Raw genomic sequence first — 24,204 nt, 5'->3', positions numbered from 1 at the left:
AACTTTTGTTAGATGCGATTATTCGTAATTAATCGATTTGACAGCACTAGTATATATATATACTAGTGCTGTCAAATCGATTAATTACGAATAATATACATTATAATATACTCTCACACACACACGCGCACACACATATATATATATATGCATACATAAAACACACATATATATACAGTATAATATTATAATATAAATGTAATAATATATATACCGTACACACATTATATAAACAAAATATTTTATGTTAGATGCAATTAATCGCGATTAATCGATTTGACAGCACTAATATATACTCTATAAATGAATAATATAACACTGTTAAATTACCGTTATATAAAATAATATAAATTTAATATTTATTAAAATAACACCACCACATATGTGCCCTCTGCTGGATTACGTGCATTATGAGCTGCATTATGCAAATACGGCTCCAATCTCCATGTCGGCCGGAGTGTGTTGTATGTGTGTGTACTCACTGGCACGAATTAAGGCAAGTTCACACCAAGAACCATAACTGTAAAGATAACTATATCAGTGTCCACAATAGCACAGGATAACGTTCTGTTTATTATAAGTACACGCTAGTTTTGTCGTCTGGCACTTTAAAGTCTGATGGATTCTGATTGGCTGTCAATGTTTTATATTGTTCTTCAGCTGGAAATAAATCGTAGTGAAAGTGATTCCAATGATATTGTTTCTCTGTGCCATTATCGACTTTGAAAGATTTGTAGAACTACATCTTTATCGTTAAAGTTGTTGTCCTTTGTGATGCACAAAGGAATTTTGTTTTACCAAAACAGACATGAAAGATTTTCATGCAAAAAACGAAAATAAGTTTCAGCAATTAAATTTGAACTCTGTATGCAGTTTAGTGTGTCGTGTTCTCAGGCGATGCATTAAAAAAAAAGTCGTAGTGAAGTTCTTGGGTAACGAGTCACATCTCGATATTTCAGCCGAACGCATTTTACATATTGCCACGTTATTTTTGACCGTGGTCCACACTGCAGACTAGCACTAATTAAACGTCACTATTACCGCCGATGATTTCTGCCCCCCAAATCTATTTCAGCCAAAAGTGCATTAGTGTTGTGCAAAAGGCATAAAATATGCTTAATTAGAAAGAACAAGCCTAGTGAGCCTAGAGTTGCTGAGCTGTGGAAAGTTTGAAAGGAAAGTGCAAACTTGTTCCTATTAAAACGCAACCTGCTGCGTTGGATGTTTGGTTGCCAGGTTGTGTTCTGGTGAGTCAGTCGACTGTTTATTCTCTAGGGTTTGTTTGCCCACCTGAGTGCTTTATCAGCACTGATGGTGGAACTATAGACCGGATCCTTCAGAGCAGATGACAAGCTCTCTTCAGACCAGAGAATAAAAGTCCTGTCTATCACAGCCTCGTCATAAACGCACACGGTTTGCTGTGGCGGATGAGTAAACGGAAGCTTTTGAGAGGACAGACAAGAGCGAGGTGTGTCTCACCTGGTTTGTGACCTCGTTGTGTATAAACAGCTGTGAGTCTGTTTGGCTGCTGTGAGGAAATGTATATCGCTGCCTCTTTAGGATCCCTTTTTACTTTATATGCTTTTATTTTTTTTACAGTAGCAGAATGACAGACATTAATGACTCCAACACAACCCTAAACTGTGGTTTTGGAGATACGTCATGTTTGTGAGTGAAAATGGTGCATGGTCTTTATTTTAGTATCATTGAGTTACTACTATAGGTTTCATTCATATATATATATATATATTTCTTTTTTTTGTAAGTTACATTTTTGTGTTGTTTTTGATATTAATATTATTAATTACTAAAGGAGAAATGTTGCTGAAATACAGTTAGGTTGTAATGGTTTTAGTTTCCATTTTAGTTAACTATATTCACCCGGGTATGAGTGTGTGTTGTGTTTACCTTGGCCTTATCATTTATCTGACGAAGTCTAAATCTTGAAAGTGAAATGGGATCTCCATAGCTGGCAGTTGCACAACAGTTTTGCAACTCACCTACACATGCTTTCTTGGACAGATTTCCCATTTATGAAGCAATGAATAAAGCAGTATATTCACTTTATGTTGATTTAGATTGAAAGACAAAGATAAAATGAGACATGGCAATTATTCAACCCCCCGTCTCTCAGACCCCCTAAAAATGCGATGAACTCCTCTGTCAGCATGTAAATCTGTGATCGCCCTTATAAATCACTCATTATTTCTCTTTGCAATTATTGAAAACTGCGATAGTAGAAAACTGATGTAGATGGGGCAAGTAAAATAATAAAGTTTTTAGGTTTTTAAAAAACATTGTATACTGAAAAGCTGAAGAAAAGTTTTTCACCTCCAGATAATACTTTATGTTCTGTCAAGGCCTTTTCCCATGCTCTGCTATTTGCCTTTTTAATGTTGTGTCAACATTGTAAAGTTAAAAGTCAACTCAATTAGACAAATTTCTCTCTCTCACACACACACACATGGCCAAGCAGCTCCTATCTAACTCTGCAAACATAAGGTACAGTGTACGGCCTCACTGTATGATTGCTGACTGTTAGTAGTAAAGTTTAAAGGCGGTTCTCTCCGTTCTCCTTTCATTCTCAGGAGGAGTGTATTTCCGATCTTTGCGCCATACTCGGATTCTTACAGGAACTAAGATAAACATCATTCGATTGAAGTTTCTGGAGAGATAAATGAGATAAACTTTTGCTTACGTGTGGTTTAGTTTTCCTTCTTTCTCAGAAATGCTTTGTGAAAATAGATGGTTGACGTGATTAATTTTTTAAATATTTATTATGCAAGTTAGATTTAGTTCAAAAGTGTGTGAAATATTTGTACTTTAACAAAAACATAATACTACATACTACTGAAGGCAAAGAGGTGCTAAAATTGGTCAAGAACTCAAAGGACATTTCAATAAATTTTAACTTGACATTTACAAAAACAATGCTAAAAGACAATATCATTATGTATCAGCTACATCCGTTTAGTTAGGCTGCTCTCTGCAGAACCAATGGGTGGAGCTTGATGTCCAGCTCCCCCTCTCTGGACGCATTGGGTGGAGTTTGAAGGTCCAACCACACTCTAACCCTGTCCTTGAGCACAAGTAGGTCAAGCTCCACCAATTACGTCCAGAGAGGGGAGCTGAATGTCATGAGTGACCACTTGGTTTAAGGTATGTTTACGCAACAACAATGTACTAAAAACTGAAAAGTTTTTCCTTTGTGTTTTTCCCTCACAGACATTGTCAAAATTATCCCCGTTCACACGGATCCGACAAAACAACTAAAAATGCTGTATTATTCATGCCAGACCAGTAGTTGGTGATGTCACTTTGTAAAGAAACACTACGCGCCTATAGACTGAACACGAAATATGCATTCGCATGACGTCATCATTTTCACAAATTGTGCAAACATCCACATCGCTATGATCAGATGCTTTCTTAAAGGGACAGTTCACCCAAAAATGAATGTTGTCATTTTGTCAACCCCGTAAGACTTTCGTTCATCTTCGGAACACAAATTAAGATATTTTTGATGAAATCTGAGAGCTGTCTCACTCCTCCATAGGCTTCTTAAGGGATTGAAACTTGCCAGCCCAGAAAGTTATTAAAGACATCGTTAAAATAGTCCAAGTGACTACAGTGGCTCAACCATAAGTTTATCAAGCGACGAGAATACTTTTTGTGCGCAAAAAACAAACAAAACGACTTTATTCCACTATTCATTATATTCTCCGTGGGCCTGAGTGTGTTTACGTAGTATATCTGCGTGGCGCGTCTGTGTTGCACGTCACCACGTAGGCTCACTATTGGCCGACGCTGGTCATGTGTGTGATGCGTGTGACGTACAACACAGAAGCGCTGATTTCATCAAAAATATCTTAATGTGTTCCGAGGATGAACGAATGTCTTACGGGTTTGGAACAACATGAGGGTGAGTATTTACTGACAGAATTGTCATTTTTGGGTGAACTATCCCGTTAACTGCTGTTTTTGTTGTGCGATTATTTTATTGAGAGGAAAACGCACGGCGGTGTCAGGGTGATTGCTAACAGTGATCCGCTGCACACATATTTCAAACTTGTTTTTACCCCAAAATGAAAGAACTTTGCCGTAAGTATATGGGGACCTTAACTCTATCGTTTTCACAAACTTGCACTTTTAAACCCAAATTCAAAAGTTGACGTTTTCACTATGTTTCAAGTTGTCATGTAAATGAACGGCCAAAACGCATACGTTTTTCAGTTGAAAATGGTGTCGTGCAAGACACAAAGTATTTTTTTTTTCTGAGCTTCTTTCCCAGCACTGCAGTAGATAATAGCAGGACAAATTTCGACTTGCCACCGACACCATGTCATGACACAGGCATGGATGGATTCAGTGTGATCACACTTCACACCCTTATTCACGACAGTAGGAGGACTGTTAGCTCTCTAAATAACGTTAAACTAAGGATTGTCCTATAGCAACACATTACATAATTGTGTCTCAATAGTCAATGAATCATGTCTACCGCCCAACAGATTTGAGAAAACCAATGATGTCATGATATCGGATGTTGACATAGCATGCTGCAAAAATACTACTTGCATGATCTCATTGAAAAACATGAAGAAAATCTTTTGTTTGCATGAAAGACATCAAACTCAAAAGTCCCGTTGTTTAATCCAGCTCAGGATTTCAATTTGAATGATTTATGTTTGGTTAATGGGTGTTTACTGAATACAAACGGAAACGGTTATATGTATGTGTAATTGAGTTGGCATCTCATCTGACAGCTGGAAACCACACAGTGAATGAGAGTAAATGCAGCTATGAACATGCGCTGAAGGAATATTCTGGGTTCAGAACAAGTTAAACTCAATCAATAGCATGTTAAATACCACAAAAATGTGTTTTGACTCCTGAAAGCTGAAATATGGGGTTACAGTGAGGCACTCATAATGATAGTAAATGGGGCCGGTCTATAAACCATAAAATACTCTCTCATTGATATGATTGTAGTGTGAAAATTGTATCCAATTTTACAACTTTTAGTGCCATGACATCCCAACACCAAAAACTCTTAAATTACTACTACTGCAGCTAAAATAAAGCACGTATTTTAACAGGAAAATAAATTTAAATGCTTTTTGTGAAATTTTTACATGTGTCAAAATCATATAGATTTATACTTACAAAATTGTATTCCAAATTATAGTCAAAATCCATTACATTACACATTTTAGGTTATATAATCGGACTACTTTTAGATTACTTTTAGATTACCTGACTTGTTTATCGCATTGAATTGAATAGGATAATCTTGTACCATATTAATATAAAGATCCAGAGAGAAAGAAAATATCTTTGCCACGATCGCTGGTCGCAGCACAGAGGAAAGTTGTCAGGATCTAGATGCAGCAGCTTCTTTTATGAAACAAACTCTAAACTTTACAGAACACTGAAGATTCTCTGGAACTTTGAACAGAACAACATAGAACTGACAATGAACTGAAGGAATTAATAGACCGTAAACAAGAGGGTATAAACACACCTGGTCCCGAACCAACCAGTAACCATGGAGACGTTATGAGAATGTAATCAAGAAAGAAAGTAACTGATTATGTGTATTTTACGATCTTACAATTTGTCTACTTTTAAATGGCTTCTTTCTTCTTCTTTTTTTTTTTTGATAATGGAAGCTGTTATCAGAAGCAAATGCTTTCTTGTAATGTTTTCAAATGACCTTGTATTGAGAGCTCTTTGTGAAACTGCGGCACCCTGACAAGAAAGCGTTTAGCACTAGACTTCAAATGATATATTAACCAGGACTGTGGCCCGAGATGGTTTTAACATTAACAGATGTTTCAGATAAGATGGCATGACCCGATTTCAGATTCTTTCATGCGATCCTCTACTTTGCAGTACAGTGGAATTGGCACACCATTTTTTTTTCCAACCTTCACCCTAACACTTTGACAAAAGGCCAACAGAGAAACAAACACTGAGATAAAGCTCAAAAAAAGAGAAAGGCTTTTAGGTGACCGTATCTTAACTTTTTTTAATGACTGAGAGAGATATTTTATTATCTTTATCAGTGTTCTGTGTCAGATTTATTTTTCACGTTAATTCTGTCTCTCACTATCTTCAGCCCACATTATTTCTTCATGGGAATCGCTCTCTCAGTCCTGTTATGCAACACATTACTGGATGAAAGAGAAATGTCAAGCATTATTTTGGTTGAGACATGTATTGCCGCCAACTTGATATAATCACAACTCCAGTCTCATATGTTTACCAAATTACGGCTGATGGATTTTTACACAACCAAAGTAAAGTGTAAACATTTGCACAGACGCCTCTGTCTCCTAAAAAGTTACACATTATCATCGACCACAAATGAGACACACATTAACTTGTCAGGTGGGCCACACACTTTCAGAAGGAAACGCCACTGGCCATGAGTTTTCTTGCCTCGGCATTTCATTTTGAAATCTGAGTTTGACGCGAACACAAATACGCAATCACACTAAGATTTATATGTCCTTGGTGGTAACAGACACATCCAAGCCTCCACCCGCCAACAAACACCCCTCCCAGCTGAAAGTAGACACATCAGTGTGAATGAATGTAATGATGGGTTGATAGTATTTCGCCTGAGACATACCAGCACAGCTATGTCATTTAGCCAGGTGTTTTGCAAGCAGACACACTGTACTTACAGAAGAGTGTCATCATGGTCATGATATTCAGTAAGGAGTAAGTCAATATTTAGCAGACACATTGCCCAAAACAACATGCAATACTCGTATAGGGACAATCTTCCTAAAGCTACCTGGGTTGGATGTCTTGCACAATGGTAATCTCAGATACGTTGCTTCTAAAAGGGACAAATATTTTTGTCCATTAAATAATATATTATAAATATAGATTTAATATGGCTATAAATACTCTACCATTCAAAAGTTTAGGGTTTTATTTAAAAAAAATTTAAAGAAAGTCTCTTTTGCACACCAAGGATGCATTTATTTGATAAAAAAATATAGTTAAATACGATTATTAAAAATTCACATTTTAAAATAACTATTCAATTTTAATATATATTTTAAAATGTAATTTACTCCTGTGTTGGTAAAGCTTATTTTTCAGCATCATTTCTCCAGTCCTCAGTGTCACATGATCCTTCAGAAATCATTCTTATATGATGATTTGATGCTCAAGAAACATTTGTTTGAATCAACAGTTTTGAAAGTTTTTATTTGAAATAAAAATATTTTATAACATTATAAGTGTATATTGATCATTTTAATGCAATCCTTGCCAAATAAAAGTATTCATTTCTTTAAATAAAAAAAATCAGACCCCAAACATTTCTTAAATGTACATTATTCAAATATATTCATATAAAATTAAAGACAAATTATATAAATACAATGTTATATACATTTATATATATTTTTTTCCCAAACTTTTTATACAGTATATCTATATTGTATCCCCCCCATTCTTACGTAATAGCCTTATACTCACATTTAATGGTCAAATGGGCAGCAATCACTTGCTCAGTATTTTACCCACTGTCAAAATGTAGTCACTGGTAATAAACCCTGGGAGACTCTCTGATATCTCTGCTTTAATAATGATCCCTTCAGTCATACTGCAGAGGCATTCTGGGAAATGCAGATAAGAGTGAGGGAGTCTGTCCGTGTTCATGCCAGGCCAAACAGGGAGTGACTCTCCTGTCTTTTCTTCAGGACTTAGATGGTCTCTCTCCAGGAATTTGTGCTCTCCTCAGTATTTGTAATAATGCCGATCTGTATTTGCAGCATTCTTCCCCTGTACCCCATAAGGAGTGAGTTATTTCAATTTGCCTCAGAGTGCTGTGGGCGGAGCAGAGGGATTTGCAGTAGCGCCGAAATCCCTTTTTTGGTCATATCTGTGCTAGACTAGATCAGAGGCCAGTGAAGAATACGAAGTTGTCCACATCGAATCATTATAACAGTTTGACCTCTGACCTTGCGCTGTGTCATTTGGCTGGTGCCGCCGTATGGCTGGAATTTTAGATCTGTGCCAAGCAGACAACTACTGAAACAAGCCTCCCACAGAGCTTCTGCTTGTTACATCCGTTTATTTTCTGTGTCATGAGGCTGCTGTGAGGCTTTCCAGAGGTTGTTTTCAAATTAAAGTTTAGTCTTATTACAGAACGTTTTTTATAACCCCTCTGAAAGAGCCGGTTTTAATTAAAACTTTACTAAAACTACAACGCTGCAAAAAAAAGAAAGAAAAAAAAAGTCATGTAACTGTAGCTTATCTGGATGACATTGATCAGGTCAAGATAACGCAATATATTTTTACTTGTCAAAATCTGAAGATTTAACGGTACATGGAAATTTCCAAAAGGGTAGGCTATCATGCAGCCAATGAAAAAAGAGAGGAACATGTGTATATATATATATATATATATATTATTATTATACAATAGGAAGTGAAATGGAAGTGAAGATGTGCTGACAGCTTCTCAGGGCGGTTTCAACACCACTGTTGTGGGTCAAGTATTTATAATGGAGGTCACTGTGGGGTAATGGACTCTTGTGAGACATAAACACACTTGGAGAAATATGAGAAACTTCAAACAACAGCTACTTATTAACAAGATTGAAAAGACCAGATGTAGTTGGAATGTCATTGAATGTTCACCCAGTAATTATATTTCTGTCATCATTTACTCATCCTCACGTCGTTCCAAACCCATGGACTATTTCAGTTTGTGGAATACAAATGGAGAAATTCGGAAGAAACCGTTTATTCCTTGATCTTAACATAGAGGTCTTTGTACCATTAAAACATCCTCCAAATGTCAGCTTAAAACGTCCTCCTCATTATACACAAAGCATTTTTTTGACCAAGCTCCAAAAATGGTTCGCTTGGATATTGTGGGATCTGTGACATACCATGAGCAAATTAATTTCAATATGAGTCCCGCCCACCGGCGTCTGATCCGGATCACGTCCCGGATCATGTCGGAGGTTTATATGTTTGTTTAGAGCATTTGACTGCAGACTGTTTTGTAAATGAGGCACATGAGAGAGAAGTGTTAGATGAAACTAAGCTTTTCGAAATTGAATCAGTTGAACCAATTTCATGAGCTCTACGGCATTCCAGTCAAGTCACGTCACATTTGATTGAGCAAAGCAAGCAGCTTTACAGTATTAAACAAGAAAAACAGTGTCAGTGTCTCTTTCAATTAGAATTACAACTACATTTTCTACTAGAAAGCTCTCCAGTGTGTTAATTTTTAGATCTTGGACTAATCTTGGATAATTTTACTCTTGGACGTCCGATCTCGAGGGAGTAAACACAAGAAATTAACCAAGATTTCCACGTCAAAGAAGGCGGATCCTCAGAGCCACACCTACCAATTAAATAATCGGCACGGACCAATGGTAGTTTGAAGGGGTTTACCAGCCAAAGGCAAGCTGTTTCGAACTCCTGAAACAAATGCAAAATTTACTTTATTTTGGCCTGATTTTGTTCGAATTGGTGTTACACCAGTCTGTATATTAGGCTTATGTGTTATTTGAATTGCAGGGCTTGTTTTATGGAGAGCTTGGTTAATCAGGCCAATAAAAGACTAACTAAAACTATTACATTTTATCATACAAATGTGTCATTAAAAATGTATAAAATTTAAAGGGGTGGTTGATTATGATTTCACTTTTCTAACTTTAGTTAGTGTGTAATGTTGCTGTTTGAGCATAAACAACATCTGCAAAGTTACAACACTCAAAGTTCAAATCAAAAGGAGATATTTTCTTTTAAAAAAGAAATTGAAATTGCTTTTTAAGGACTACAACAAACGGCTGGTAGGAACTACACAAGCTTCCTCCCGGGTTAGTGACATCACCAACCCTTGAATTTACATAAACCGCGCCCCAGGGAATTTATAGATTATCATGACAGAATATGCTAATCAATGACTAGAAGATAACTACTGGTACACATAAGCTACATAAATTCATCAACTAACCATTCAGAAATGTCCTGTTGCATTCTACGTGTCACTTCTTCTTGAAGTCTGACTCCGGTTTGAACATAAAAGGCTAAAAGTTTTTAAAATGTTCATTGCATGTTTTTGTGAGGAGGTAATTGAAGCTCCACCCTCTGCGTCTGGAGCAGCAGCTCATTTGCATGTAAAGGGACAGACAGACTGTTGAAGCGGCTACATCGCAAACCATAAATCAACAATTTCATAATGCTTTGTCTGTAAATGATGGTTTTATATGGATAATGTTTTCAAAACACTCAAGTGCAATAGCAAAGAGGCATTTTTCCAATGACGTTAACAGGCAACAAGTCTTAAAAGAGCTTAAAAACTGATGATTCAGCCAAAGGGTCAGAATGAGGGTGGAAAATAATCACTTTTCAGCATATATATTTCTTTGTTTGTGTGGGCGCGCAAAAAAAAATGTTATTAAAAATATAAGTGAACCTCAAGGAACAGATTAAACAAAAAAGAAATCCACGAATCAGTCATTGAAACATGATCAACCACTAATCTGAACTGTATACTTGCATGTTATGTCATAGGGTTCCTATATAAAGGTGACTTTAAGTTCACAAGGTAATTTCCATTGCCATTCAAAGTAAGAGGCTTTTTGAAGATGAGTGATGGACATGACAGATGCAAGGTAAACAGAGTCAATAGTTCAACTGTGTTCAATTTACAGTTCAATTTAAATCTCTTAACCCTCCCTCAATGTGGCAAAACATTTCTCTGCTAAACTGCAAAAATATTATTATAATTTTAGTACTAACATGAACATGGAAAGCGGAATATTATTTTACCCCACACAATTTTGCTTAGTTTAAAAATGTTTTAAAGATGAACAAAACTATTTTGGACTAATTAGTAGCACTGAATTTTGATTTTTATATTTTCTGAAGTGAATGTAAGTGGTTTAGTGATAGTTGGTTAAACATGGGCCAAAGTAAAAAGAGTATTCTGGCCTCTAATATGGTTAGAGTATCATACATATCTAATATATCAAATAATGATACAGATGGTGAAAGACAAGTGATGTTTGTTCGAATCCCTTAGCAATCAAGATTTCCATGGCTGTACACAACATTAAGAAATATCTTAGTTTTTGTTTAGGGTGTGTACATGTGGATGGTCTATTTAGTTTTGTTCAGCTAAGCATTATTTGTTCAGCGCTCCTCTGAGTGAGTTTAAAATTGTGCAGCTGTATATGATGACAGGAAGCTGCTATTTACACTGCAAACTGGTCACTTGATTTCACAGTGACCTCTCATTAACCCTGTTTTTCTGAAGCCCTTTCATCGATGCACCTGGAACTTCCCCACGCCCATTCAAAGCAAGTCTTCTGTGGTCTTGTAGAAAGACCCACCTCAGTAAAAAGTAAAAAGACCCATCTCAGGCCTTTTTTCCCATTGTTAGAAGCAATGGTGAAACAAACTATACAGTTACAACACTGATTTATCAGAGGTAGAAGTGCATTCTACCACAGAAGCTCTGAATATAAGAAAATACCCTTTCAGTCTTTATACTTTTTAAAATTTCACATTAAGCCTAATTCAATGTGTTACTTGGCGTTTCTTTGTAATTATTTGTCAAAAATGTACTGGAGTGTCTATTTACACTAAGTGCAAATAGCCCGCTTTGTTGGCAGAGGCTATTTATACTAACTCCGCCCACTGGCGTCTGGTTGAGCCGGACAAAATTACGTAAAACGCTGGATTGTCAGCAGTAGCAATAGTGTAGGGGTAAGACACTGGGATGTCAGCAGTAGCAATAGTGTAGGGGTAAGACACTGGGATGTCAGCAGTAGCAATAGTGTAGGGGTAAGACACTGGGATGTCAGCAGTAGCAATAGTGTAGGGGTAAGACACTGGGATGTCAGCAGTAGCAATAGTGTAGGGGTGAGACACTGGGATGTCAGCAGTAGCAATAGTGTAGGGGTAAGACGCTGGATTGTCAGCAGTAGCAATAGTGTAGGGGTAAGACGCTGGATTGTCAGCAGTAGCAATAGTGTAGGGGTAAGACACTGGGATGTCAGCAGTAGCAATAGTGTAGGGGTAAGACGCTGGATTTGTCAGCAGTAGCAATAGTGTAGGGGTAAGACACTGGGATGTCAGCAGTAGCAATAGTGTAGGGGTAAGACACTGGGATGTCAGCAGTAGCAATAGTGTAGGGGTAAGACGCTGGATTTGTCAGCAGTAGCAATAGTGTAGGGGTAAGACACTGGGATGTCAGCAGTAGCAATAGTGTAGGGGTAAGACACTGGGATGTCAGCAGTAGCAATAGTGTAGGGGTAAGACACTGGGATGTCAGCAGTAGCAATAGTGTAGGGGTAAGACGCTGGATTGTCAGCAGTAGCAATAGTGTAGGGGTAAGACGCTGGATTTGTCAGCAGTAGCAATAGTGTAGGGGTAAGACACTGGGATGTCAGCAGTAGCAATAGTGTAGGGGTAAGACACTGGGATGTCAGCAGTAGCAATAGTGTAGGGGTAAGACACTGGGATGTCAGCAGTAGCAATGGTGTAGGGGTAAGACACTGGGATGTCAGCAGTAGCAATAGTGTAGGGGTGAGAGACTGGGATGTCAGCAGTAGCAATAGTGTAGGGGTGAGACACTGGGATGTCAGCAGTAGCAATAGTGTAGGGGTAAGACGCTGGATTGTCAGCAGTAGCAATAGTGTAGGGGTAAGACGCTGGATTGTCAGCAGTAGCAATAGTGTAGGGGTAAGACGCTGGATGGTCAGCAGTAGCAATAGTGTAGGGGTAAGACGCTGGATGGTCAGCAGTAGCAATAGTGTAGGGGTAAGACGCTGGATTGTCAGCAGTAGCAATAGTGTAGGGGTAAGACACTGGGATGATAGCAGTAGCAATAGTGTAGGGGTAAGACGCTGGATTGTCAGCAGTAGCAATAGTGTAGGGGTAAGACGCTGGATTGTCAGCAGTAGCAATAGTGTAGGGGTAAGACGCTGGATGGTCAGCAGTAGCAATAGTGTAGGGGTAAGACGCTGGATTGTCAGCAGTAGCAATAGTGTAGGGGTAAGACACTGGGATGTCAGCAGTAGCAATGGTGTAGGGGTAAGACACTGGGATGTCAGCAGTAGCAATAGTGTAGGGGTGAGAGACTGGGATGTCAGCAGTAGCAATAGTGTAGGGGTGAGACACTGGGATGTCAGCAGTAGCAATAGTGTAGGGGTAAGACGCTGGATTGTCAGCAGTAGCAATAGTGTAGGGGTAAGACGCTGGATTGTCAGCAGTAGCAATAGTGTAGGGGTAAGACGCTGGATGGTCAGCAGTAGCAATAGTGTAGGGGTAAGACGCTGGATGGTCAGCAGTAGCAATAGTGTAGGGGTAAGACGCTGGATTGTCAGCAGTAGCAATAGTGTAGGGGTAAGACACTGGGATGATAGCAGTAGCAATAGTGTAGGGGTAAGACGCTGGATTGTCAGCAGTAGCAATAGTGTAGGGGTAAGACGCTGGATTGTCAGCAGTAGCAATAGTGTAGGGGTAAGACGCTGGATGGTCAGCAGTAGCAATAGTGTAGGGGTAAGACGCTGGATTGTCAGCAGTAGCAATAGTGTAGGGGTGAGACGCTGGATTGTCAGCAGTAGCAATAGTGTAGGGGTAAGACGCTGGATTGTCAGCGGTAGCAATAGTGTAGGGGTAAGACGCTGGATTGTCAGCAGTAGCAATAGTGTAGGGGTAAGACGCTGGATTGTCAGCAGTAGCAATAGTGTAGGGGTAAGACGCTGGATTGTCAGCAGTAGCAATAGTGTAGGGGTAAGACGCTGGATTGTCAGCGGTAGCAATAGTGTAGGGGTAAGACGCTGGATTGTCAGCAGTAGCAATAGTGTAGGGGTAAGACGCTGGATTGTCAGCAGTAGCAATAGTGTAGGGGTAAGACGCTGGATTGTCAGCAGTAGCAATAGTGTAGGGGTAAGACGCTGGATGGTCAGCAGTAGCAATAGTGTAGGGGTAAGACACTGGATTGTCAGCAGTAGCAATAGTGTAGGGGTAAGACGCTGGATTTGTCAGCAGTAGCAATAGTGTAGGGGTAAGACGCTGGATTGTCAGCAGTAGCAATAGTGTAGGGGTAAGACACTGGGATGTCAGCAGTAGCAATAGTGTAGGGGTAAGACACTGGGATGTCAGCAGTAGCAATAGTGTAGGGGTAAGACACTGGATTGTCAGCAGTAGCAATAGTGTAGGGGTAAGACACTGGGATGTCAGCAGTAGCAATAGTGTAGGGGTAAGACGCTGGATTTGTCAGCAGTAGCAATAGTGTAGGGGTAAGACACTGGGATGTCAGCAGTAGCAATAGTGTAGGGGTAAGACGCTGGATTGTCAGCAGTAGCAATAGTGTAGGGGTAAGACGCTGGATTGTCAGCAGTAGCAATAGTGTAGGGGTAAGACGCGTGGCAGAACATTTTGATGCCGCTTGGGACTAAATTGGCCCACTTTTAGTATATAAAAGTAAATGTACTATAAGTGTAACAGTAGTAAACTTTAAGTGCACAACGAGTTCATAATTGCGTTTCTCATTTGTACTGCACGTGAACTTATGGGTATACTAGTAGTTTACTATTTTAATACTTGTAGCAAATTTTTTGTTTATGAAAGTACACTTTGAAGTATACTCTCAGTAAACTACTACTTTAGTAGTTTTATACTACACGTTTTCTTTAAGTGAACTTAACATTATACTTAGTTTACTATTTATATATTATGTTTGCACTTGCAGTAGGCCTATACTACTATGTTAAAATTAAATTAAAAAAAAAATGTTATACTCGAAAAAATACCTTTACCTGTACTTTCATTTTAAAAACATTTTATTAGCTTAATGCATCCTTATTTATCAACACTTGAATGTTGGTAGTTTCATAAAGAAAGGCAACATTTTAAACAAAAAAAGTATAATACTACGCCCTGATCAGATTCAGAACGATGATCAAAACACAGATGGAGTAGATCGAGTCCAACACCCACAAAGCGTCACAGTCGTTTTCTCTTTATGTGTTACGCTTCATTTCATTTGGAAACATTGAGCAGTTTAGATTTACACGCTGTTTAATGTTTGATGATCACGTTATTTTAAATTTGAGTGAGCAGTCTTCCATCGCTTGTTTCAGCTTCTTCTTCTCCTGTGTTTTGATCCGGAGATTCTGTACTAAGATGTGTATAGCGCCCCCTACCGTATAACAGTGAAAATATGGATGGCTGGAAAATCAGTCAATGGCATAGACAGTATATAAACTGGACACAGCGACCCCATAGGTTTCAACGGAGAAAAGTGAAATCAATTAGAAGCACTCACTTCCTGATGGCTGGGCGAACTGTGCAGGCTCAAACTGAGCTTGACGACGTAGATGTGACGTGAGCAACCTGTCTGACAGCTGTCAGTCTTCTAGTAGCTGCATGTGCCGAGAGAAATCTGAATCATTCCCTTCCGAATCTCGCAGAGACGGAGAGCGTGAGTATTAGCTGTCCATGAGCTAGCAGCAGGATCAATTTTATCACTCTCTGTGGGCTTCTCCCTTGACTTTATCGGACTTTATGCCTCCACGTCCCCCCGATTGCCTGTGAGCTTCTCTGCCTGTCCGTGCGGTCATTTCTCGGCTTGTGCGACAGTCGCGTGGTTATGACGCAATCGTTGGCCTATTTTTACAAAAACTGCTTCTACGTAACATACAAGGTAATGGAGCCTTTTATACATTGTCGTGTTTCTTTAGAAATAAATAATGGACAAATGGAATCTTTAAACGCCTCAGATGTAAAGTTATTCGCTGTCAAAGTGACTCCAAAATGAATGGGAGTCAATGGAATGCTAACAGCAGGTGGGGGTCCGCTGATCAATGGCGGCCCCCGGGGAAGCTTCAATGTCTTCCGGAACACTGCCCCCTCTGGTCAATGGTGGGGAAAGAGTAAAGTAGAATTAAAGAAAATTCCTATGTACACTACCAGTGGACTAGCCCACACACACATTCAGATACGCAGAATTAGAAACATCATATTTTATATCAATATTCTAATCAATATTTTCAAACTATGTAAGTTTCATAAGACTGTACATGAAAAACTATGTAAAAAAAGTATGTTTAATAGGCTACTCGATCAAAAGAGTTAACACAACTACAGGCCAAGTATACTTTGAATACTTACTTACTGTATACTTTTAAGTATATCTCGATCAAAAGATTGAGTACAAGTATAGGCCAAATATACTTGGACTTTTCTCTCAGTATAAGTCAAGTACACTTAAGTGTAATTTTAAGTATATTTTTGAGAAGTATATAAAATGTAGACTGTATGCTTTCTTATTTTTAGTTGAAAAGAAGTATACTAATAGAACACTTGAATAAACTTATTATTATTTTAGCTGTGTACAAGATCAGGTTCAGTTCCATGCTTATTTTATTTACTCTATACGCTATTCCACCCGAAAGCTTGTTACTATATAAACTTGAACATGTTAGTTTATAAGACAGTGTGTAATATTATGTTTTTAAAAAATAATTTAATAAACTACTCAATCAAAATAGTAAACACACGTACAAACCAAGAATACTTAGAATACTTAATACTTAATTATACTTTTAAGTAGGCTATATCTCGATCAATAAGTATAGGCCAAATATACTTAGACTTTTCTGTCAGTATAAGTCAAGTATACTTAAGTGCAATTTGAAGTATATTTCTGAGAAGTACATTAAAAGTAGACTGAAAGTATACTTTTTTTTATTTTTTATTTTAAAATAAGTATACTTATAGCACACTTGAATAAACTTCTTTTTCGTAAGGGAAGCCATCAGTGTATCCCAATGATTTTGTTTAGGTTGTAAACTCCCTCAAGAGTGTGGTTACAATAATGCTGTATAATAATCTCAAGTAAATGAAGTGTAATTTGAATGATGTGTAATTTTTAGGGGTGTAACGATACCTTCATTTCACGATTCGATATATATCACGATACTGAACTCACGATACGATATTATTGCGATACTCCCAAGACATATGATAAAAGGTTAACAAAAAATGTACTGTTGATTAAAATGCTAACTTTGATATTACATTGTGGGTTTAAATGAACAGGTTTGGACTTGGTGCTTGTAATTCAAGGACAATGGTGACACCAGAATAAAAATATTCATGATTCTGAAGCTGACCATTGCATTATTATACATTATAATCAACATTATATAGTAGTTTAATGTAGTACTGACACTAAAACTCTGAAAACATGATTTTTTTCTTATACAGTAATTTCTATTTTGGGTGAACTATCCACGATACATATTGTCACTATCCACGATACGTATTGTTGCATTTTTGTATTGCGATATATTGTGGCACGATATATTGTTACACCCCTAGTAATTTTGGCTGAAGGGCTCCTCCCACTACTGTTTTATATATAGCTCACTGAACAAGCTCAATGTTTCTAAACTAACATACTGTATACTGACTTTTATTCCCCTATACGTTGGCCAGAGTTAAGTTTCCATAGTGTCACAACAGGCTGGTTTAGATTTGTTATTGGTTGCCATGGTTATACTGGTTAAAATTCCTTTGGGTTTTCCCCCTAAATTAAAGACGGAGGTTGCCAGAAATGTTGGCTGTGTGCTGTTCGCCACATTACACTCTAAACGCGCGTGCATGGGGAAATCTAACGGCCATCTTGCAGTCTTTCAACAGCTATTTTTTTTCTTACCGTACTACGTTTTTTCTTAAATACTTTTAGGAGATTTTGAGTCGACCAGTCCTGTTGCTCACCGTATGACTCTGGCCAAGAGAAGTTTCTGGAAGATTTTACTCAGTTGTTATTGACACACCAAAAATACTACTGTATGTGTTTGGGATGTAAGAGATCACTAATGCTTTCAGACCAATCACCCAAAAATGCATGCATTGTCAAGAAAATTTCTGTTATATAGTTGAGTATCATTGTACATCTGTACTTTAAGAATAGCTTAAACATTGCTATATCGTCAAAGTCTGCTTTAAAAGTAGAACAGGGGTAATGCCCACCCTGGTTACACAAAACAAGAGAAGGAAGGGGGAGTTTGGCTCAGGTTTTATGAAAGCCGCACCTGTGAGGGATATCTGGAGGTAATCTCCTGTCCAGGAAGAACAGACATGAGGAATGGGAGTTATGTGGGATTCAAAGGATTCATCTCTCTCTCTCTCTCTCTCTCTCTCTCTCTCTCTCTCTCTCTCTCTCTCTCTCTCTCTCTCTCTCTCTCTCTCTCTGTCTCTGTCTCTCTCTGTCTCTCTCTCTTTCTCTTTCTCGTCTACAACGAGCAACTTGCCGTTTTGCATGGCCAAGCACCATTCAATGTCTTCAGAAATTTTTAAATGTCCAGGTAAAGTTAATGTGTAGCACAAGTTTTCAAGAGCTAACTTATGCACTGACCACATTGAGAACTTAAGGGGGCATGAAGGAAATAGAAAATACCCATACAAGGGTCCTTACGTGCATTCCGAGCGCCCTGGGAAGCATAAAAAACAAATATTGATGTTTAGTAGTGAGTCACTGTTCAGTAAGAATGCGGGACCTTCCCAGAATTATGGGAAAACAGAGGATGTACAATTAAAATGTTTGACTAATGCAAAAGAAAAAAATTTCCAGTCTCTACGCAAAGTCATATGACTGTATAGAGTTAGTACCGAGTGTCAAGACACAGATGATTATTACACACTTAAAGGGATAGTTCACCCAAAAATTTAAATTCTGTCATCATTTACTCAAGTTGTTCCAAACCTGTATGAGTTTCTTTCTTCTGCTGAACACAAAAGAAGATATTTCAACTGTTTGGTTGTGTTCAGCAGAAGAAAGAAACTCATACAGGTTTGGAACAACTTACAAGAAATGACATTTTTTGGGTGAACTAACCCTTTAAGCCTATACCATGACTGTACTGCCTTGGATCATATACTGTACTGTACTGTATTGCTCAATTGTTGTTTCACAGTGGCACAAAAGCATTTTGTGTAACTGTCTGGATAGAATAAAAATGAGTTGAGTGGGCCGTACAGAAGTGGGATACTTGTCGTAGCATGTGATCTTTGCAAAGTCTCCTTTTCCCCTAACCCATTTTTTCAATGAGGCTTTGAAAAGTCTTTGAGGCTTTGGGCATCAGTGTGTACAAAAAAAGTTAATCCAAGGTTATCGCTGTTCTAAACACGCTGTTCGCTGTTTTTAACCTCAGGTAAACAAATGTTTCACACTTGTAATTTAAAAGCGGGGTTAGCACCACTTTTTACCCAGGGTTAAGCTCCGGAACAGGGTTAGCACTGCTTTTGCTAAGTTTACACCTCATTGTGTTGTCAAAGTAAGCATCTACATATGCGTCGGTTGCATCTACTACCGGTAGATGCAACCGACATCCAATAGCATGCCTCATATTTACGTGCTTTGGACAGTCACAGAAACATTGTGTATTGTATAAAAAGTGATTTTAGCATTTGAGAGGGAAAATGTCAAATGGTGACAGATAAGAGATCGTTTCATTCTTACCTTTAGAGCCCGAAAAATCTCTTCAGGGAAAACTTTGATACAGTCGGCAATATATAATATGAGGATGGGCAATGCTAGAGCCTTACGTAAACATGTTGCTTGCAGCGTTCGTCCAATCAATGACACTGACACCCCAAATATCCAAATAAGGACGTTAATATATGGATTAGGAATGTACAATGTGAAACGTCAGTTTATGAATACCCAGGATTTATTGTTAACCCCGGGTAAATTATGTGAAATGAAAAGAAAGATAATCCAGGATTCCATTTGTGTGAAAAGCACTAAAATGACTTTAGAGTGTGCACTTTTAAAATAAGATCTTTTTTTTTTTTAAGGCTTACACAACTCTTTTCTGTTGCATGTTGAAAGAAACTCTAGTATGTTTTTATACCTCAAAAAACTTGCCCAGATTGTCAGCTTCAGTTTTCCATCCACAAATGTCTGCGTTGACAACGCCATTTGCAAACCAACCATTTTTTCCTCTGAATACGCTTCTCCAGCTGTGACGAAGGAGGATTTGAGTGGAAACAGTGCTTCACAGTTAGCCGCAAATTCCCGCTTTTAACAGCTTCCCACAGTGGAACATTCTATACTTAGTCACTGTGAACTGCCACATTTTCAAGTTAGTTCATGGGGTTTGCCTCCACAGATTTGTTTCAAATTGATACTAATATGCCAAATTTAAGTGGGAATTTGCACAACATAAAAATAAGAAAACGTGGCATGAAGCTTGGATTTCTGATGGGGGTTTCTCAGTAAACGCAGCAGACTTATAATGCTCGGAGAACTTCTTCTTAAATTCTACCCTGGAAATCTGACCCATCATGCCTTGGAGGCAAAATGCTTACAGATTCAATGGATGAACATTGTTTATGTTTAGTCTGACAGCTTTCAGTTTCTCATTTAGACTGATTACTAAGAAAGATTACCTGTCAAGTGCTATAGTTCCAAAAAGATAAGGGTAATCAATCTTTCTTTTAACACCTTACTGGCCCCAAAAAAATATTAGTGTAATCAACCACCAAAAAAAAGTACTTGTAAGACTTGTAAGGACAAGAGAGCATGGTTTATATATTTATTTGTCGATAGGTTAATTGTTCATAGTTGCTGTTAGTTTGAAGTACAAATACAAATTTTATTTTCATTTCGCTCTTTCAGTTATTATGATTGACTGGTGGAATGTTTTTGTGAAATGAAAATGGAATCGGACGCCACTTACTGTTTTCTTTCACTGTGATGACATGTTCAAAATGCTCATTAGACTAGGGTCCAATTTTTTATAACAAGAAACTGAAACTTTGACATTTATAAAACAGCAAAGTTCGAGTAGAAATACACTGTATGGTTTGAATTATGAGAGCGGTGGCTTTCCAATATGTTCAAATCTGATTCAACAGAAATACTATACTGAAAAATATTAATAGTATTTAGGAATGGTTTTGATTCGTGAGATATTGGCTTGTGCTCTTATCTTTCATGAACAGCAGGGATCTCGTTTTTGTTTATATCACTTTTTGATTGTATTCGAGATGGGGGACTCTATTTTCCCATCCACTATTTTTTCAAATCTGTAAAAATATCTTATTAACATCAAGATTAAGTTTTCTGAAGGACAAATAGCCATGGCCAACATGTATGATACAAAAATTACAACGCAAATATTTTATCTTCTCCATCCAGAAGTCTCCTGTACGTGGCTATCTCAGCTTCTAGCTCCATCTTGATGTTGAACAGGACCTGATAATCCAGTGTTTGACTTTGAATGCTGTCACGCAGCTGCTTAAGCTCAGACTCCCGCATCAAAATGATGCCATTGTATTGCTCCACCTGCATGCCAAATCGCAACTTTGTTTCAAGAAGAGCTTCTTCCAAATATGCTCTCTGTAAGAAAAGGCAAAAAAAAAAAAAAAACATGACTAAAATGTTCAAAGGTAGGCAGCGCCATCAAGGTGTGCAGGAAGAATCTCTTACACTTCCAGTCAGAGACTGCAGCTCTGTTTCCAAAGTCTGCATCTGCCTGCGGCTCACACTGACTTGTGTTCTGGCTTCCTTCAATGCTGCAGTGTTCTCGGTCACTTGAACCTGCACCACAGTGATCTGTACAAAAAATAGAGAATTCAATTTTTTTCTTGTCTTTAAAACAGAAATTAAGTGTAAACTTTGCAATAAAAAAATGTCACACTTTTGATTCGTGCCAGGCTTTGAGCTCCTCCTGGTTCTTGAGGGCGATCTTTTCATAATTGGCTCTCATCTCCTCCATGATCTTAGTCAGGTCCTGTCCCTTAGGGGCATCAACATCCACCTGCACTCCTGACTGGGTGATCTGACTATATAATTCTGACACTTCCTGAAAAATAGATTTGAGGTTCCACAGGGTTAGATCTTGGGCCCTCATACTGTTTTTGTGAGCTACTGCACTCTCTGATCTGTTGTAATTTCATATGAGTTTTTATTTATGTGTAATATAATCAAATGTATTTACCAGTTGATGTTGTTTCTTTAAATCGATGAGCTCCACTTTCAACCCTTCAACATAATTTTCCAGATGCAGTCGTGCCACATTGGTGTCATCCAGCATCTTTCTTAGTGCATTTATGTCTGCTTCAACAGACAGTCTTAGCTTCAATTCAGTTTCAAACCTATAGACATTACATTTATGAGAATTAATACTTTTTTTATTTGTATTATTGCTTTGGTGGCTGGTTGAATTAAGGTGAGCGACATTCTCAATTTTGAGTTTCAAAGGACAAAAATTGGACTCAAGCTGATTCATCAGTATGTTCCCTGGAAAAGAAAGACTACATTTGAAATGCTACAAGACAAGTTTATATTGTCAACTTGCACATTTGCATATAGTTCTTGATATATAAATGGCCTCACATCTAATATAAATGGAATAAACCCCACAAAACATAGTTTGATGTTATGTGGTCTTTAAAACCAGCTTACTTGTCCCTGTAGTCTTCGGCAGCCAACTTGGAATTGTCAATTTGAACACCCACATTTGCATTGCTTAAAACCATTTCCAGGATCTAAATGGACATAACCAAAAAAGGTACAATACAGCCTATTGTTAGTCAATTATTTAAGGCCAATATAAAGGAGCCGCTTTTCTTAAGAATTGTTTTATATGCCTTACTCAAGGGCATGCTCAAGGTCCAGTTTTTGAGTCATCATTACTTTGAACTGAACCTAAATCCCTTTCATTACACCCACATCACCCTATAGTAATGATCAAGCATTAATGCCTAATAAAAATTAAGCAAAAATATAACTAAGTAGTAGAAGCTGTTGTGGATGAGGTTGGACAATCATTTAGAGCAATGAATGAACCAGTTAATACTATCTATAAAATTTACATTTTACCTCACAGAAATGCAAATGTCTAAGCAATGAAGGAAATGTGGAAAATGAATAATGATGCATATTGAAATTCTACAAATGGCAATATTGTTAGAGACTATTTCAGTGGACAGAAGTACCAATTACCTCGTTGCGTATTTTATCAAGTGTGGCTTGGTAGTGACTGTAGTCCTTAGTGTCTGGACCTTTTTTCTCCAGAACCTGGCGGATTTTCACTTCCAGCTCGCCGTTGGCCCTCTCCAAACTCCTAACTTTGTCCAGGTAGGAAGCAAGGCGTTCATTCAGGATTGCATGGTTACCTTTTCATTTGCAGCATTTCCAACATGCCCCATTTGTGCAGTGTTAGATCCAAAGATCTCCTCGGAAAAGGAGCCCCTGTTCCCAGCACTTCTCCAAGAATAAAATGTGGGTCTTGGCACGCTGAGATCCTCTGATGACATTCTGTATATTCTTTTGTTCGGAATGCTGAAGTTTTGCATTTTGCTAAATTTTCTGCAGAGAGATCTTTAGTGAAAAAGAAGATCAGATGCAACTTCTGGTTCTGAGAGGAATGATATTTTTATGGTTTTACACTTCACAAGATGTACATTCATCTTCACACATTTATATTATCTTTAGACTCTGGACTCCCACCCCTCCCACTGCTTAGTGTTATGGTTCTAATAACCAGGAAATCCAACCAATAGGTCTCCTGATTAAAGTATTTCTCCCAAGAATGAAAATTCTGTCATAATTTAGAAAATATTTTTGGTCCGTACTCCGTACAATAAAAGTAAAATTGGTCTAGTTCTATTTTGGACCCTGTTGACGTTCATTGTGTGGACAACCACTTTTGAAAACGTTTTCAAAGTATTTTCTTTTGTGTTCTGAAGAACACAAGAAAGAAATTCATACAGGTATGCAATGACATGAGGTAAATGATGACAATTTAAGTTCATCTCCATACTTTAACCAATCACTTGACCACACTTGGCACTTTTTGAGTAATGTATTTTAGAATCCATTTCAATTAGGGAATGTCTACAAATAACATGGACTACCAAATGACTAATCAAATATTTTGATTCATACAACATCTTAGAGGAGCTCCTTGAATGCTGTCTTTGCAAGAATGAATTACCAAAGTCAAGCTCCTTTTTCTGTCCTCATGATATGAATATCCCTTAAATCACAGTGGCTGAAATAAATATTAAAGATGCCGATTTCCACAACAAAGGGTCTTATCACAACTTTATTTAATAGTTGGTTGTAAAATGCAGTTGTCTTTTTTTGTGTGTGTGTGTGAAAATAAGCAGCATTTAGTCAGTTCTTCAGTT

The 24,204-nt window shown here is 37.9% G+C and overlaps 1 protein-coding gene and 1 long non-coding RNA gene across 3 annotated transcripts in view; one reads left to right on the top strand and one right to left on the bottom strand.

Moving 5' to 3' along the window:
• LOC306985526 overlaps nt 1-24,204 on the top strand; it is a 31,816-nt gene that overhangs the window by 4,057 nt on the left and 3,555 nt on the right. For both annotated transcript variants that reach the window (XR_013794817.1, XR_013794818.1), the window contains one exon: nt 23,087-23,149. This is a non-coding gene — a long non-coding RNA (uncharacterized lncRNA). The remainder of the gene's footprint in view (nt 1-23,086; nt 23,150-24,204) is intronic.
• Nucleotides 20,588-23,518, bottom strand: krt18a.2 (keratin 18a, tandem duplicate 2). The gene is given in 7 exon segments (XM_079587878.1): nt 20,588-21,406; nt 21,497-21,622; nt 21,708-21,872; nt 22,008-22,164; nt 22,475-22,557; nt 23,015-23,175; nt 23,178-23,518. Coding segments are annotated over 7 exon segments (1,116 nt in total). The 5' UTR covers nt 23,368-23,518; the 3' UTR covers nt 20,588-21,172.

The sequence above is a fragment of the Phoxinus phoxinus genome (genome assembly GCF_949152265.1).
Source record: "Phoxinus phoxinus genome assembly, chromosome: 18".
Classification (NCBI taxonomy): domain Eukaryota; kingdom Metazoa; phylum Chordata; class Actinopteri; order Cypriniformes; family Leuciscidae; genus Phoxinus; species Phoxinus phoxinus.
The sequence above is the reverse complement of the archived record's forward strand: the minus strand, read 5'-3'. Positions and strand labels throughout refer to the sequence as shown.